The sequence below is a fragment of the Rhagoletis zephyria genome, unplaced genomic scaffold, assembly GCF_001687245.7.
Source record: "Rhagoletis zephyria isolate East Lansing unplaced genomic scaffold, Rhagoletis_zephyria_1.1 Rzeph_scaffold_00256, whole genome shotgun sequence".
NCBI classification, from domain to species: Eukaryota; Metazoa; Arthropoda; class Insecta; order Diptera; family Tephritidae; genus Rhagoletis; species Rhagoletis zephyria.
The window spans coordinates 125,775-143,553 of record NW_016157340.1 but is presented as its reverse complement, the minus strand read 5'-3'; the positions used below and the strand labels follow the sequence as shown (position 1 = coordinate 143,553).

The 17,779-nt window shown below is 35.3% G+C and overlaps 1 protein-coding gene across 1 annotated transcript in view; it reads right to left on the bottom strand.

Annotated features, from left to right (window-relative positions):
- The window catches only part of LOC108358443 (uncharacterized), a 216,119-nt gene that overhangs the window by 106,167 nt on the left and 92,173 nt on the right, over positions 1-17,779 (bottom strand). Inside the window, exon 2 of the mRNA XM_017609773.1 lies at positions 8,669-9,836. Within this exon, the coding sequence (XP_017465262.1) occupies positions 8,669-8,794 (126 nt within the window). The 5' untranslated portion in view covers positions 8,795-9,836. The remainder of the gene's footprint in view (positions 1-8,668; positions 9,837-17,779) is intronic.

Here is a 17,779-nt window from a genome sequence, read left to right as displayed (position 1 = left end):
CATTTTCCGCAACAATTTTTTCCCCATTTTTGTTGTCCTCTGTAATAATAGATTGGTGCTTACACATTTGTTAGTGTGTGTCCGGAGTTCTTCTCCGATTTGTGGCGTACAGATTGATGTTGTCACACAAACAGTTTTACGTCGACTCCGAACGGCGATTGTAATTTTATGAGAAGCTGTTTTCATGGCAGAAATACACTCGGAGGTTTGCCATTGCCTCCGAGGGGCGACCGCTATTAGAAAAAAATTGTTTTCTTGTTTTTTTTTTAATTTTAGGTTGAACCGGGCGTGAGACCATGCCCTGCGGAATGTTAACTCGCACTGCTAGCCGAAACGGCCGTCTATGATTCCACCAAATTAAAGGATCATCTTCTTGTCTGGGTATAAGGGGTAGCTGTTAATAGCTCTCCATTTCTCCATCGTTTGGGTATCCACATCACTACAAAAACTGGAATCAGTATCAGAGCCGTTGGCGATTCCCACAAAGCATTGCCAAATATCCTGGTCTCGCTCTCCAATAGAAGCTTTCATTGGAGTTCGGCCTTTTTTATAGGCAGGTTTCTCCATGCTAACTGATTTATATTTTCGAATTATTTGTTTTACAATCTACCCAGATTTATTGATGTCAGAAAGAAAACGACTTTTGAAACGTGTGTCACAAAATATATCAACAATAAGGCCTTACGGAGCGTTCGGGAAGCGAAACGATGCATATTAGTTCGATTTTCATCACATTTTAAATTTAAAAAAATAATATCAATCACGGGTTTTTTCTTAGCGGCGTTCATTGTCGTTTATATTTTATCTTTGACGTTTCTCCTCTATTTACCAAAAATAATCGACAGATCTGGGTTGCAGACGGAGAAGTTATCTTTTTAATACAGGATTATATCATAACTTGGATTTCAGAGGAGAAATTTTGTATTCTTAATTACATATTGAATAGTTCAGCTCGAAAACGCAGATAATCTAGCTAAACAAAAACAAACCTAATACAACAATATTGGGAAATTTATTAAGGCTCTTATTTTTTACAGGATATCCGGAATCCGATTATTAGGCAAAATTTCTATCCGGCACATCCCTAGTTTTAATGAGCATATGACGATTTAGGTGTAAAGACAAAATCGCATTTTAAAATTTGTATGCAATTAAGGTAATTAACAAATTTCATGAAATTTAAATTCCCTTGACGCCTCGGTACAACTCAGTTGTTACAATACAAGTAATTTTTTAGCAAAAAACAAAACCGAGGTCAATTCACATATAACATTTTAAGAGTACCGTTAATTTCTTCATGATCCACTGATCGGATCTAAACTAAATTAGTTTGGGACCATCTCTGAGGCACCACCTTTTCTTTAAAACAAGAATTTTAGAAATCGGCTAACGTGTTTCGATGTTATGGAGTAGTATACATAAAAAAATATTCCGACGAATTGATAACCTCCTCTTTTTTGAAGTCGGTTAAAAAGAGAAAAATTAATTAAGTTGTTATAAATTTTTTAGTAAATATATTTTAACATTTCTAATAAATATACATTAGAAAAAATAATCTCGGCCCCTTGCCCGAATTATGCTCTGCGTACGCCGGTGATGGTAGCCCAATTTGTAAACTAACCCCTCTATTATGAATTTTCATACGATAGACGATAAACGCTTGCAAGCATACCGAATGAAATCAGTTATCGTATCGTCGTTTTCATACGACCGGGAGATGTATTGTTGTGAATGGCTGTGGCTTTTGTTCACTTTTTATTGTGAACCGGCACAAATCAGCTACGCTAACTATCGGACTTCATACGACAAAATCGATTTGTAATAGAAGATAACATAATGCAAGCGTTTATCGTGCATCGCACGAATTCATAATAGGGGGGTAAGCTAGAAAACTTGCTACAAAATAAAGATATTGTTTACTAGTTTTATAAACCATAAGTAAATCTTTAAAATAGGCAGTTAGTCACTTTCGAAAAACACGTGGAGCTGCATATATTTTGGACAGGTTCAATTGTAAATGTGGAAATATTTAAGCGAATAGTAATTTTTGAACATTTCATCATGCAATGAGCCGACCAACTATCGTTCTTTAAATGATTCTAGTGTTCGCCAAGCATATTCAACGTTTTAAATTAAGGGGAGTTGAGGTGAAATGCGTTGAACAACATAACAGAATATAACATAACATAACATAATATAACTTAACACAACACAACACAACACAACACAACACAACACAACACAACACAACACAACACAACACAACACAACACAACACAACACAACAAAACACAACACAACAAAACACAACACAACACAACACAATATAACAACACAGTACAATACAACACAACACAATATAACATGTTATTCTTCAATTTTATCTTTTTATTTTTCTCTGCTTTTGTCTCTGCCTTTTTTTATCTTTTCATTTTTATATTTATCATCTCCTTGACTTTAAGTAAGATTTCTATCTGTATTCTTTTCTTTATCTAAATATTCACCCACACCTTTGCATTTGCATATTAAGCATTTAAATTTACCTTCTTCTTTGTCTTTACGTTGAGATTTCTGAACTTTTATTTGCATTTATCCCTTTCTTCTTCTTCATACTCAACTTCACCTTCTTCCTTGTTTGAGTCTTAATCTAGTCATGTATGTACAATTCTTGTATATCTATATATCCATAGCGTTCTCGGAAACGGCTCTAACGATTTTGATGAAATTTTGTACCTAGATAATGTTTTAGATTTTAAGGTTATCTGAATAGGCACTATCTCCGAGAAGACTCTTATAAGGATGCCACCTATTCTAAATTAGTTACAAATTAATTAAAACATCATAATATGGGTATCAATTGGAAGGTATTTTAAAGATCCCTAATTTAAAAATATTTTTAATAGGGTTGCCACTGTAGTGGCATCACCAACATTACGGCAGCACAATTCAGCGCCGTTGTAATGTTGGTAGCCCTGATAGGAAACACGTTCCACAGATACATACGTTATCATAAAGAAACGAATGGAAAATTCATTCGAACTCGTACTTCCAACTTGAGCGGACACGCGATAAAATATATTTTATTAAAAAGCCTACTAAATTATAAAAAGTATTTTTATTTTACAATCGAAAGTAGTATACGTGGCGTGAGATTTTACTTTTGAATAGCTGATTGGAATGCGTGGCGTTTTAGCAACGATTTGTGTTGGTGCTTCAGCGCGCAGCGGCAAGTGTATACCAGCAGCACGGGAGCACCCCAAATATTGGTGCTACGGCAAGGGCCGACATATAAGAATGCGTCGTGGGAATTCCCCACGTAAGGCTATATTTTAAGTGGTACGCAACCGGGCATAACACCACCTATTTTTAATCACATATTTATTAATTTTTTTGTTTAGAAAAAAAGGTAAAATATTACTATTCATGGGTAGCAAGAAAAGGCTCTTAAACAATGATTTCCCTATATACAAAATGTTATCCCTTAAGATAATAGTGTAAAGTTGCCACTTATTTTCGATTCTACACAATTTATCTAAAACATCGCAATATGAATATCAAATGAAAGGTATTGTTGAGCACTCTGGTCAGAAAATATTTTCCATCAGGGTTGTCACGCTTCTATGTAATACAAATTTTTATTTTGTTAATATCGATCAGCATTTTTTTTTAAGTATACACAGTACAAGATACGTAGCATTCATTTCAGCGTATTTCGGAATAGGGTTGCCATCTAAATTTTGGCGTAAGAAATTTACCTAATAGATATCGAAATCCAATTTTTTTTCAAAATATTTTTTTTTAAAGCTTTCCAAATCTTGAAAACTTTAAAAAGTATATGCGCTCCGGGCAAAGCTCGGTCAACCTGGGACTAAATACATATTATTCCTAAACTGCTGCTTAGCACGTTTCTGTAATTCAGTATCAATATTATAGCATACGTTTAAGAAGCATTTCCGGCCCAACCATGTTCATGTGGGGCATTGGTACTGGTGGCACTTTTGAATTGATTTTATGTTAAACTAACTTGAAATTTTAAAAATTGTCTGCGATTCAGCATCAAAATACCTTTCTAACGATGTATAATTATTTATACCTTAGAAGTATAGTTTAGCCGTAAAAGGGGTGTAAAGGAAACATGATTGCCTATATATGTATAAGATTTATTGCAATGAGCCGACTAAATATCATTCTCAAATGAACTATTGATATGATATACATACCGATTTTGGCGGGACAGTACCGATTTTGAGAAAATTATCCCGCTGAATATTTTTTTAAAGTAGGGACATATAGTGTCCCAATTTTTCATATTTGTACCGATTTAATCCTGATTTTCAGTGTTTTATTTATTAATTTAATAAGAGTATCCCTGTAGTATGGTCCAAAAACAATTTTTCGTAAAACGTGGTAGCACTTTCGTTACCAAAAAGGACATAGAATATAAGGGAGCCATAAACATAGCCAGCATCCTTACTTTCTATGATCCTTGGTAATGTTTTATTCTGTAAAACTGGTACTCTCAATATATTGCAGTCTAACATTATTGTCCAATTTTTTTCAAGGTGTTTATAGTTATTTGTTAAGTGTTTTTTAATGAAATGATTCTAAGTTGAATTTAATGAAACTTAGCTGTGGTGTAGTGGTAAGCAGTACGCGCTTCACTCACCAGCACCTGGGTTCAAGCCCTGGTCAAAACAACATCGCAAAAAAAATTTAGAAAAATTTTTTTTCTTAACAGTGGTCGTCCCTCGGCAGGCAATGGCAAACCTCCGAGTGTATTTCTGCCATGAAAAACAGCTTCTCATAAAAATACAATCGCCGTTCGGAGTCGGCGTAAAACTGTAGGTCCCTCCGCTTTGTGTGACAATATCAAGGCGCACGCCACAAGTTGGAGGAGAAGCTCGGCCAAACACTAACATATGTGTAAGCGCCAATCTATTATTATTATTATTATAAAAAACAATACTAATTCCCTCAAAAAAAAATCATATGAAAAAGCTGTAGATACAGTGGCGAAAATACAAATAGGGAAGCGAGAGTTTAACATTCGAGGGCTATTCTAATTTCGATTATTTAATGTTTATTATATTTGATAGTTGATGTCTCAGACATCATGTCTGTAATTTATTTGTGGAAGGTGTTCCCCTTTTTTTCAATACAAACAAATTTTTAAACCTACTTTTCATGGAAGAAATTGCGCAAACAAAAAATTGCCAAAAAACAACGATAAGTTCAAGCTACTTCAAACTTGCACTTTATTATACTAAAATTTAATGGGCTACAAAACTGCATAATTCTAGAAAATCGGATAAAAATGTTTAAAATTTATTCGTCGAATTTTTACAAATGTTCCACAAAATTTTTAATTTTTTATTTACTTGTTTTTTTTTTTATATATATAGTAGTAAGTTATATTTTCATAAAAAAATAATAAGCATTTTTTAAACTAAGAAAAGTAGCCAAAACTTGCTAAAATGTCTTTTCCCTATTTACATTCTCGCCACCGCACATAAGGACAAAATGACTTATTACGACGACAAAAATTGAAAAACCAAAGTCTTTAAATCTTATCACACATACCTTTCCTCCTTATAAACCAGTCCACAATGTAACACACAAATTTGGGAATATCACCCAAACTAACGTATTGGTCTTTCAATACGGTCGTGAAACCTGTTGTCACATATGCGGCACTGGCCTGGTGGCCAAAAGCAAAGAAAGCAAGTGCGTGTGCCACCTTGAGCAAGCTACACCGCTTGATCTGTGTGGCCATCACAGGAGCTATGCGCACCTGTCCAACGGATGCCCTCGGTATAATTACAGGCATTCCTCCTCTATCTATTCTGATAGAAAAGGAGGCCTGCTGGAGCTCCATACGGCTGCCCAATGTAATCAGCATGAAGAGTGGAGATCTTTGGGGTCACTTGGAGGTTCTCAAGCCTTTTCTGGATGATCCCGCTATCAAGCTCACAGATATCATGCTACCGAAATTATCCTTTGATAAGCCCTACAAGGTCAGAATTCCTGAAAGGGACTGCTGTAAAGCGATAATATCTATGATTGACAAAGGGTCCCAAGTATGGTATACCGATGGATCAAAGATGGAAGACGGGAGTACTGGGGCAGGCGTGCTTGGACCAAGGTTCCAGAAAAGTCTGCCAATGGGCTCATACCCAACCATATTCCAGGCGGAGATCTTCGCAATCGAAGTCTGTGTTCGAGAATGTCTTCGGAGAAGGACAAACGGGGCCAGAATAAATATTATGTCGGATAGCCAGGCAGCACTAAGGGCCTTAGACTCATTTAAAACGACATCTAGGCTTGTGGACAGTTGTAAAACTCTTCTGAATAGCCTAGGAGCCCATAATAGAGTTACGCTGTGGTGGGTCCCTGGGCATGAAGGGTTTGAAGGCAACGAAAGGGCTGACTATCTCGCAAAACGTGGGGCCCAAACGCGAATGCATGGTCCCGAGCCTTTCTGTGGTACATCTATAGGATACACTGCAGAACTACTTAGGAGTTGGGAGGAATCTCAGATTGCTGCCCACTGGCGTAAGTCAAAGGGAATGAGACAATCAAAGAAATTCATAACTCCTTCCAAGAGGAACTCAGAAAGACTCCGTGAACTCAGCCGGGAGGGTCTTAGGACTATTACAGGCTACCTGACAGGACACTGCAAGTTAAGGTACCATCTAAACAAAATGGGGCTTTCTGTAGAGACGGACTGCAGGTTCTGTGGGCTGGCGGAGGAAACCTCGGAGCACATTCTGTGTGACTGCCCGCGTATCATGAATAGCAGACTGATGCACCTTGGGGAACGATTGTCTTCTCCATCCAAGATTTGGAACACGGCACCCTCCAATGTGCTTAATTTCTTGAATAGCCTAAGGTTGGAGTGACCACAATCAGGGTTTAGCACAATAGATCTTTTAGGTCGCAGCGCGAGTATACCCGACGTACTAATAATAATAATAATAACACACAAATTTTGACTTTTAACGCAACGCAGCAGCTTTAGCAGAAACGTAAAGTTGGGTTTTCTATCGTGCGTCGAATTAAATAATTTTTTGTTTGAAGCGATGATAAAATAGTTTCGCTTGTCATTTTATTCTTACTAACAACTAATAGTTTTGTCAACATGGAAAGTGGGGCGTGAGGTATGTACTTTATTTTGCGATTTTTGTTAATAATATAGTTGTTTGTAAAATGGGTATAATACCTATTTTATAAATTGCCTTTTTTTTCAAGAATATAGGAGGACAAAAATGTTTACTCCATATGTATTTGACAGATTTCAATGAAGTTTGGTATCCAGGGGTTTTCGTTGTCAATGATTTCGAAATTGATATCAAATTTTCAAAATTCAAAATGGCGGATACAATATGGCGGAAGATATCTTAAAAAATGCATAGATTGTTATGAAGCTTGGTANAATTTAAAAAAATGCATAGATTGTTATGAAGCTTGGTATCCAGAGATTTTCGTCGTCACTGGTTTCGAAATTGATATTAAATTTTCAAAAATGAATGAATGTTATGAAACTTGGTATTCAGAGATCCTCGTTATCTTTGATTACGAAATNTTAGCGCACCACTTTTTTTAAATCATAGTTTGTTATGAAACTTGGTATTCAGAGATCCTCGTTATCTTTGATTACGAAATTGAAATTAAATTTTCAAAATTCAAAATGGGTTCAAATTGTGCTAAAGGTAATGCCTTGCATTAAAAGTAAAACGCTTATTGTTCGGGACGCCATATTTGATCCGCCATTTGGAATTTTTGAAGACATAATATCAACTTCGAAATCAGTGACGACCAAGATCTCTGGATACCAAGCTTCATAACAATCTATACATTTGTGAGGAAATCGTCCGCCATATTGGATCCGCCATTTTGATTTTTTTTAATTAAATATCAATTTCGAAATCAGTGATGACGAAAAGCTCTGGATACTAAGCTTCATAACAAGCTATAAATTTTTTAATGAATCGTCCGCCATATTGGATCCGCCATTTTGAATTTTGGAAATTTAATTTAATATTCGAATTCAGTGACGACGAAAATCCCTAATTACCAAATTTCATTGAAATCTGTCAAATACATATGGAGTAAATACCATTCATAAAAATGTATACATTTTTGAAGAAACCGTCCGCCATATTGGATCCGCCATTTTGATTTTTGAAAATTTAATATCAATTTCGAAATCAGTGACGACGAAAATCTCTGGACACCAAGCTTCATAAAAACATAGACATTTTTTAAGAAATCGTCCGCCATATTGCATCCGCCATTGCGAATTTTGGAAATTTAATTTAATATTCGAGATCAGTGATGATGAAAATCCCTAAATACCAAATTTCATTGAAATCTATCAAATATGTACATATTGTCAATTCGTCCCTATGTGCACCGTATACATTGTGTGTATAAATTTTTGCGATCATTTTTCAAGTTTTTTTATAAATAAAACTGTATTTATGTAGTATTTAAGTAGTTCCATATATTTTGGTCACCACTGTAAGTACCTACATATTAGTTATATCTGCACACTGCATCAGCCATGCATGTAGTCATGCACATGTATATATGTGTGCAAGAATGCACATATGTATGTATGGATGTATGTACATAGATGTGATGAATTTGAATATCTGCATTTAAATACCTTAACATCGGCCAATGTAGTGATTTTTTGCCACAGCGAATCTTCGCCAAATATCGAAATCATTTGCGTGCAGCCCACATTCGCTGAGATGCAGATGCGGCAAAGTTGCATATTGTTTGCTTCCATTTTGCAGCAGGAGACGACCACAGCAGCATTTGCGACAGTTTAAACGTCGCGCCCCTCCGGTATCTTGATTCCACAACAAAAACAATACAAACAACCGCAACGTCAACGAGAACGAGGAAAGGGAATGATGATGCTAGCTGCTAGAAGACACAACTTCGCGAATCTGTTGCACTGCAACTGCATACATGTATTTATGTATATCCCCACTTTGTACGTTAAATGAAGGTATTACGACTTGCCGCGTCTGTTTACTGCTATCTTCGGGTATTCTTGCCTTGCCGCCGCCGCTTCTTCTAATTTGTAAGCGTCGACGACGTCTCAAAGATGCTGGGAGAGTTCGGAAAACGCGAGTGCTCTCACAGAATCACCAAATAAATTGTACCTTGGTTGCGTACCGATGCGTTTGTATAGGTGTAGGTTCTTTGCATGGGCGTTTGCATGGGGTTGACGCGTTCGCACTCACGAGTCACAGCGACGAGACAGTCAACGGCGACGTCACAAATATTCGTTTACCAAACTGGTCGCGCTGGTGGGTGGATGGGCGCGTGTGTGTTTATACTTCAAAATGTATGTATGTGCATATTGCGTGTTTCTATTCATTTGTATGCGTATAGGTATAAGGTGAGCGGAATGCGGTCCGATGTACATACATACGTCACTACTGCGGGCGATTGATAAGCAGTCGAAAATGTTCAATTACACATCAAGTGATTTACACCGAAATTGTTTAATGGCACATTTACTTCCTTTTATAAAGCGTTTTCATACTATAGTTGTACTTTATGTACATTTGTACATATCACATCATAAGCACGTTATATGTACATACATATGTATTACAAACACTTTGCCACCTAAAAATATTTTACGCACTTTACATACTTAGTATGTATGATGAATAATTAAGTAATCCATGGCGATCTGATCCGTTTTGATCAACTTCCAATTCGATTCAAGTCAATCCAATTCATTCAGAGCAATCCGAAAACGCAACGAACCAAACCAATCAACGTACCGGCCGACTCTGACTCTGACTCTAAAACTGGAAAAGTAGAGAACATGAAAACTTTTTAATAAATATACGTGAATATACAAAAACAAGCACAACAAACAAAACTTTGAACAACAACAACATAAGTACATATGCATACATACATACATACATAAACTGTAATAAAAGGCAAATGGGGAAAGAAAATAAAATACGAACAAGAAGTAATACTCGTAGAAAAAAACACAAAAATCATCATAATAATAATAAGAATTACAAAGAAACTAGCTAGAGCGGCTGGCAGTGCAGAGAAAGAGCGCATATGTAAGTAAAGTGGAGCGGCAAGACGTAAACAACAAATATAAGTATTTTAAGCAGCGTTCGTTGGAACCTACCTAGTGTAGACTAGGAGCGGCGGAGGCACAATGAAAATTGTACAAATACTTAATTCATAGGTATGAACGAGTGTGAGAAGTCTAGTCACACAAGCCCAACCAACCAACAAATTATAAAACTATGTGATACACACAATAACTATTTACTCGTTTAATGCAATATTTCATTGTTGCTATTATTCCATATTCCATATTCCGTTTTCTTCTATGAGTATGTACATATGTACTACGTTTACTCGGCGACTTGGTGCGACCGCTTTGAGCGATTTCGACTTCAACTTTGGCGTTTCCATCGACGTTTGCGTTTCTTCGTGGTTTCATTACTTTGGTGGCTTTCAAAATATCAATTATTTATACAGAAATTTTAAAATTCCATTTGTGCTCGTTTCGTTCCCTATTTAAAAATTCAACTACCCACTGCCGGCACCGCAAACACCCGACCATCTTTAATAACAACGTTAATAGCAGCAACAACGTAATCATTGTCTCCATCATCATCATAAGCGATGCGCCGGTACAATGGCAGAGTAAAGAAACTGAATTGACATATGAATGAATGGGTTGAAATATGGATAAGGCAGCTTGTTTTTATATACGGAAATGTGCATATGTGTGTGTGCGTCAGCGAATAATTGAAGAGACCTAAAATGTGTGTTGTGAGAAAAAATAAACTAAATTGAAACATATTCATATGTAGTTAGAAGGGCATTCACTTATTTGTACGTAGTACTCGCATCCATATGCATATATATGTAATGTATTTATGTATGTATGTACATATGTATGCACATTTGATGTACAGAATAAATTTAAAAGAATGTATTTCAATTTAACTGGTTCGCATAAACATGCATACATATTTACGTATCATTGCCTTAATATAGAAACAGGGCTGCCAAATTGGCTCAAATCGTGCCATTTTTGGCCCTATTTTACTTCAAATGGCACTTAATTTTTCAATTTGGCATAAAGTGCCAAATTGGCACTTTTGAAAAATAGAAATATTTCAATACATTTTTGGGAAGTCCTTTGCGTGTACTTCTTTTTCTCAACTAAAATTTTCTAATTTCTATAGTATACATATAAAACTGTTTTATCCTACTTTGGCATTGGTCTTTTGTTTTAGGAATGTGTTTCTAATTTCAATGCTAAATGGGGTGCATTAAAAAGAATGGCACCTTATTTGTCACTTTTATTTTTCTATTTGGCACATTTTGGCACTTTTTTATCCTCAATATAGCACTTCATAGCTAAGTACAGTTGGCAGCCCTGTATAGAAAGGCCCTATCTAACATGTTTGTTTCTTTACCACGTAGTTATAAAACTTTATATAAACTAAAGTTCTTCGGTTGAATTTTTTTCTTACACTAGTTTTCTATAAACACAGTTTCAAATTCGATTAAGCCTTTAGTGAGTAATCTACCGACTGTTGCACAGAGCTGAGTTTCGAAATAGAATGAGTTAGGGCCTTTCTATATTACATACGTACATACATATGTACATACATATATCGTATGTATCACAATACCATGCTAGAAATTGTAGGTAGTTATTATAGGATTATCCTCGTGAAATCCTCATAGAAGTCAACTCCACTTTTTAAATGAAAGGGGGGTAATGGTTGTGTGTTAAAACAGAAAAATACTTGGAGTTATAAAAACTTTGGTTATGTAAGAGTTAAAAAAAAATAGTAACTCGCGAATTTTCTGCTTTCTGAAATTAAAAAATTATACAACAGGCATGCAAATCTTTAAGCGCAGTTATAAAATATTTTCTGAAATTTATTTGTGTTTCTTGCTGTGATCTTAAATTTTAAATTAAATTTTAGTCATGGTAAATAAAATCTTAAGAAGTGAGTTGTTTGACATTTGGAGAAGTATTGCTGAAACTTCTAAAAGACAACAAGGTGTCCGTGATTATGTGATTGGTAAATTGAAAGAAATATCTGATGAAAATGCTCGTTCCGAAGTAAATAAAGTAAATTAAGTAAATGACTTTAGATTCGTAATCAGCAACCCAGAAAACCCCCAGATACCCAGTTACGTAGAAATCTACAGATTATTTTAAATTTTCGTCCGCCATATTGGATCCGCCATTTTGAATTTTTGGTAAATGACTTTAGATATGTAATCAGCGACCCAGAAACCCCCCAGATACCCAGTTTCATACAAATCTACCGATTTTTTTTATTTCCGTCCGCCATATTGGATCCGCCATTTTGAATTTTTGATAAGTGACTTCAGATTCGTAATCAGCGACCCAAAAATCCCCTAGGTAAGAAGTGGTGTAAAGATCCATCAACGAGTATTTGTTTAAATAGTTTCGTCCAGCTAGATTTGCGATCCGAACCACTGTAAACTGTGAGTAGGCTTGTCAAATTGGGACAATATCAGTTTTACCCTCATTCTGTTTCTTGCATGGGCCCAACTGTTTGCCATTATATCAAACACCTTTAAAATAAATGGTTGCTTACTGGCAGAATTTTACCAATTACATTCGGCAATTGTCTGAACTCCGTAGACGCTATACAAATTTGTATCCACTGCGTATCTAAAGGTATATCAAGTGATTAAATTGATGGATGTAAAGGCAGATTTATAAATCAGAAACTTTTCTTTGAAATTCAGTTGCGAATCGATAATAGTTTTAACAATGGCAATGTTGTTAAAATATTATAATTAGATGAGCGATTCAAATGCCTACTACATAACAAATGTACGTGTTTAAAGAATATGTTATTTTTTATCATACACGAAAATTAAAAAGTCATATTTCCAGTAAATCGGAGAATCTCAAAGTTTTTAACCGCATCTCGAAGAAATCAATGGCAAACCCGCCGCGCGCAGCTTTTGCCCCAAGCCCAAGGCAAGCTTAATCGTGAGGTTTCTTTTTACCTTGCTTATGTATATATGTATATATACTTCATAATATAAAGCATCGTTCACTCAAAATCGGTACGCGTTCTAGCAATTTCTGTACAGCAATTGTTGGAATGTATTAAAAAATTGCAATGCAGATCGTTAGACAAAAGATCTACCATTATGAAGTTCAAATTTCATAGTACTGGCTTTTTATTTGACAGTTTTATTCGCGTTGGAAGTTGATGCTCAAAAAATAATGTTGAACAAATTCGTAGAAAATCCGATATATGGCAAAAACTTATAATTATCCTCCAAAAATCAATGAATAGATTCCTTCTGCTTAAACTAACGGGGTAAGGGAATCATTAACTAGTAATTTAAAAAAAAAAAAACCGACTTCAACTCTCATATAAAAAAAAATATATATATATATATATCTCATGATCCGCTGATCGGATCTTAACCAGATTAGTATGGGACCACCTCTGAGACACTACCTTCCTTGCAAAAAGAATTATCGAAATCGGTTGACGTGGTCCAAAGTTATGCGGTAACATACATAAAAAAAAAAAAAAAAAAAAAAAATATTCCGACGAACTGATAACCTCCTCCTTTTTTGGAAGTTGGTTAAAAAACATCATTTCGCACCAGCTAAAGGATAAGGCTCTTTACCTCAATTACGAAAAAAACGACTTATCAGGAGAAGATCGCGTGAGAGAATTGGAAAACAATTATCCACAGTTCAGCGAATGCAAGCTATGGCAAGACTTAAACCTTATCGAGTTATAATATATAAAATTCTGTTAGATTAAATACATTTTATAACAAAAACCGCACCCGTTTACTTTACCCCGAATGTTCCCACCAAATGTGGTATTTTCTAATAGTGACTAATAAAACATGTTTATAACTGGACTTCGGTCAACTCCCACGTTAAAAGTTTTAAGCTAAAAAGAAACAGGGTGATATCCTCTTACAACTAAATCTATAAAAGTTGACACAGTTGTCAAAGGGCTATGAAATAACAAGAGAATCGAGGTAGTCTCGTTAAAACTCGATCAGACACCACAATGGGTCATATGACCCCAGAAATATGCTGGAAGGAGCGCTTGCACAAAGTGTTATTTCATTGTGTCATTTACTTTGGACCTTTTGTAAAGTGTTGGTTGGTTTTTATGAAAACTAATTATTCACAGGTAACTTTAAATCGGTTTGAAGCCAATGATTTGAATAAAGTTCTGGAAGTCATCAATTTACGAATATGATCTATTTAAGTCAAATCGAAAAATACATGGTATTTATTTAAAACAAAATTAGTAGAGATATGCGAGCTGTGGAAAAACATAAACTAAAGATAGTTTAGTAGAGCAAGTTGACTACACAAGTCTCTAGAACGGGTGTTCAGAAAAATTTTATTATTATCAAAGAAATTGTATCTTATTTATTTATCCAAGCAAAATATGAAACTTTCGCTAACATGTATCTATAACGGAATATTTTCCCTTTATTTTAACATATTAAATATTATTTTCTGAAAATCTATGAAAAAGATATAACCCATTTCATGCGTACCGATTTTGAGTGAACTATGCTTTATGTATGCAAATGAGCGATGTATAAAAAATCTACGATGGAATTTTATTTTCTGCTACGATTTTTCATGTCATTTACTACGAAGGCTTTATTAAAATTACTAAGTATGCGATTTTTTTGCCATTTTTTCGGTTTTTCGGAATTCACTCGAAATTTTGAAGTCAAACGGGACTCAGATTCGGATTCAGCGTGTCGAAATACATGTCGGTTGGTGGGTCAGGTAAAAAGCACATTAGGGAGGTCCTTAAATGTAGGAAGCAAATTTTTACATCAGATGTCTTAAGCCTCACCGCCTACGTCGATGCTACTATAGTCGAAGATATCACATATAAACTTTGGTCCCGATTGGAGGCGGTTAAAGCGTGCCGCACAGGGGGCAAAGTTCAGATTCTTCTATGGAGCCTCAAAAAATTAAAATTATTATTTTTTCATCTGATACCCAAAATCGATAGTACCATTGTCGACGATATCACATATCGTCGTTTAAAGTACAAAACCGCGTATCAACAAAATGCAAAACCGCGTATGTGAGGTTGCATAAATTATTTTCTAGAGAGTAAAAACACTCATATTTCAAAATTTTTCTCTTTTTTATAAAGCAACAGCACTTCTGGCTAGTATATTTCAGGACGAATAGATAAGGATTGAGCCAAGAGCTTGTGTGAGCAAATCCAATTTTTGGCAGCCAATGTCAGTTACGCGGTTTTGCAGAATGACGATACGCGGGATTGTACTTTAAACGACGATATAAATTTTGGTCCCGATTGAAGTCGGTTAAGGCGTGTCGCACAGGGGGCAAAGTTCAGATAACCCTACGAAGACGTCTTAACCGACTCCAATCGGGACCAAAATTTATATGTGATATTCTCGACTTTAGTGGTATCGATTTCGGGTATTAAATAAAAAAAAATTTTTTTTAAATTTTTTGAGTTCATATAGGCATCTGGCTTTTGACCCATTTGCGATACACCTTAACCGACTCCAATCGGGACCAAAATTTATATGTGATATTTTCGACTATGGTAGTATGGATTTTGGGTATTAGATGAAAAAAAAAATCATTTAAATTTCTTTTTATCTCTATAGAAGAATCTGTACTTTGCCCCTGTGCGACACGACTTAAGAGTCTCCAATCGGGACCAAATTTTATATGTGATATCTGTGACCGTGGTATTACCGATTGAGGGGATGAGACTGAAAACACGTTAATTTGAATTCTTTGAATAGCTATTATCGTGAACTTTTTGTTTACCTGGAAATCTTACTTTAAGTAGGTATAAAAACTAGCAAAAATAAATGTATTTAATGCTGTCAGACGCCGTTTTCTTGATTTTGATGATTTGATGATTTTTTTTTTAAGTTTGCCAGCATTTTAAAATAATATAAAATTGAGAATAAAAAGAAGAAATTGTTCAAAATTGTTGTTGTAAGGGATTGAAAATGAGGATATGTGTGTGAGATTGAGTTTCAAATTTTAAAATTAAATATCTTGCAAACGTCAAAAATGCTAAAAGTGTCTCAGCGGTTCTACCTTACCATGATACAATAAAATTATAGTTTAAAAAACTAAAACCTCCCTATTATAATTGCCATTCGTACTGTCATCAGGTATGTAACTTGAGAATAAAAATCGCCGCATCTTTTAGGCGCATCAATATTACATAGTTACATCCCGAGCTAATAAAAGGAGGTAAAAAAAGAAGGCAGTTTCACTTCAAAATTTTTGACAAAAAATAAGTTTTTGAAGTTTCATAAATTGTACAAAATTGTGAGCTACCTTGCCACATTTACAGCAATTAAACAATACATCAGAGGATTTAATGTTGTGCGTGGGAAATGTTCGATTACACAGGTCCACAAAAAAAATCGATGAAAGATTCCTTTGACCAAACCTAGTCTATCACATGTTTTTTGGTTCGCTGAACACGAATCTGAAGCTCCATCATGTCTTACCTCAAAACAAAATCTCGGATTTTACGTGACAGAGAAAATCCGAGGTCTTTTTTGAGGTTAGGAAAAAATCTAGACGTGATGGAGCAAAACGGACTTCAGATTCGTGTTCAGCGACCCCAAAAATATATGATAGACTAGGTTTGGTCAGAGGAACCTTTCATCGATTTTTTTTTTTTGTGGACCTGTGTTATTTGTACAATGATGTTTTGGTTGGGAGCGGAGGGAGAAGGGGTGTGTCACCTAAAACTACACTCATTAAAAAGAGTATAGTATAAAATTTAACAAAAGCCATCCTTCTCCTCCCTACAGGCACTCGGGGGCCATTTCAAAATGGGGTGAAATTAGCATTTTCATAAAGAAAAATTAAACTCGTGTTAGGCCATCAGCAGTATTTTTGCGCAAAACTCCTTTCCGCGGTGGTGGTCTTCGGCCGCGCTAGAAAAAATGACCTCATCAGTCCAACTCCGGTTACACCATGCACAGTATTTTTGCGCAAAATCCCCCTCCAAATTTACAAAAAAAAATGCATATTTCAAACCAAAATCTTTGTTTTAAATTAAAACTTTATTCTTTGGCTAGACGTATATGTGAAAATTATTTGATTCGGGTCACGCGTTTGGACACGATAACCCAAAAGCATTGTACAAATAACCGAACCGTACCCGGGAACCCAAAAATTGGTACTGTTACTAGTTGCAGGGCATCATTTTAACTCGACCTCCTCCCTCTTCCATGGATAACGGTACATCCTTTAGAGGTTTAAAAATATTTTGCGTCGCAATTTGTCATTAAACTGCATTAGATTGTATAACGTACTCTATCATCGGAAAAGCAAAAAACTTTATTTTCAAACGTTTGCACAGGCGTACCGACTTCTTGCAGTTTGGAAACACGCTAGAATTTTCTTTAATACTTTCATCCAACTTCACTGACTTTAAAATTTTTTTTTACTTTTTCAAGAAACAAACATTTTGCTGTTAGTGGATCTGGTAGCATGATTTTAGTTAAATGTCGTAAACTTGTTAAAAGTCAAGTGGTCGGCAACAACAACGAATGTCAATAAATGAAACTACCTTCTTGTTAGCGATTAAAAGCGGTCGAAACTCGATTAACATTTAGCGGATTAACCCAGATGAAAATATACACGTTTTATGTTGATAAAAGCGATTTAATAATGTAAAACGGAAGCATG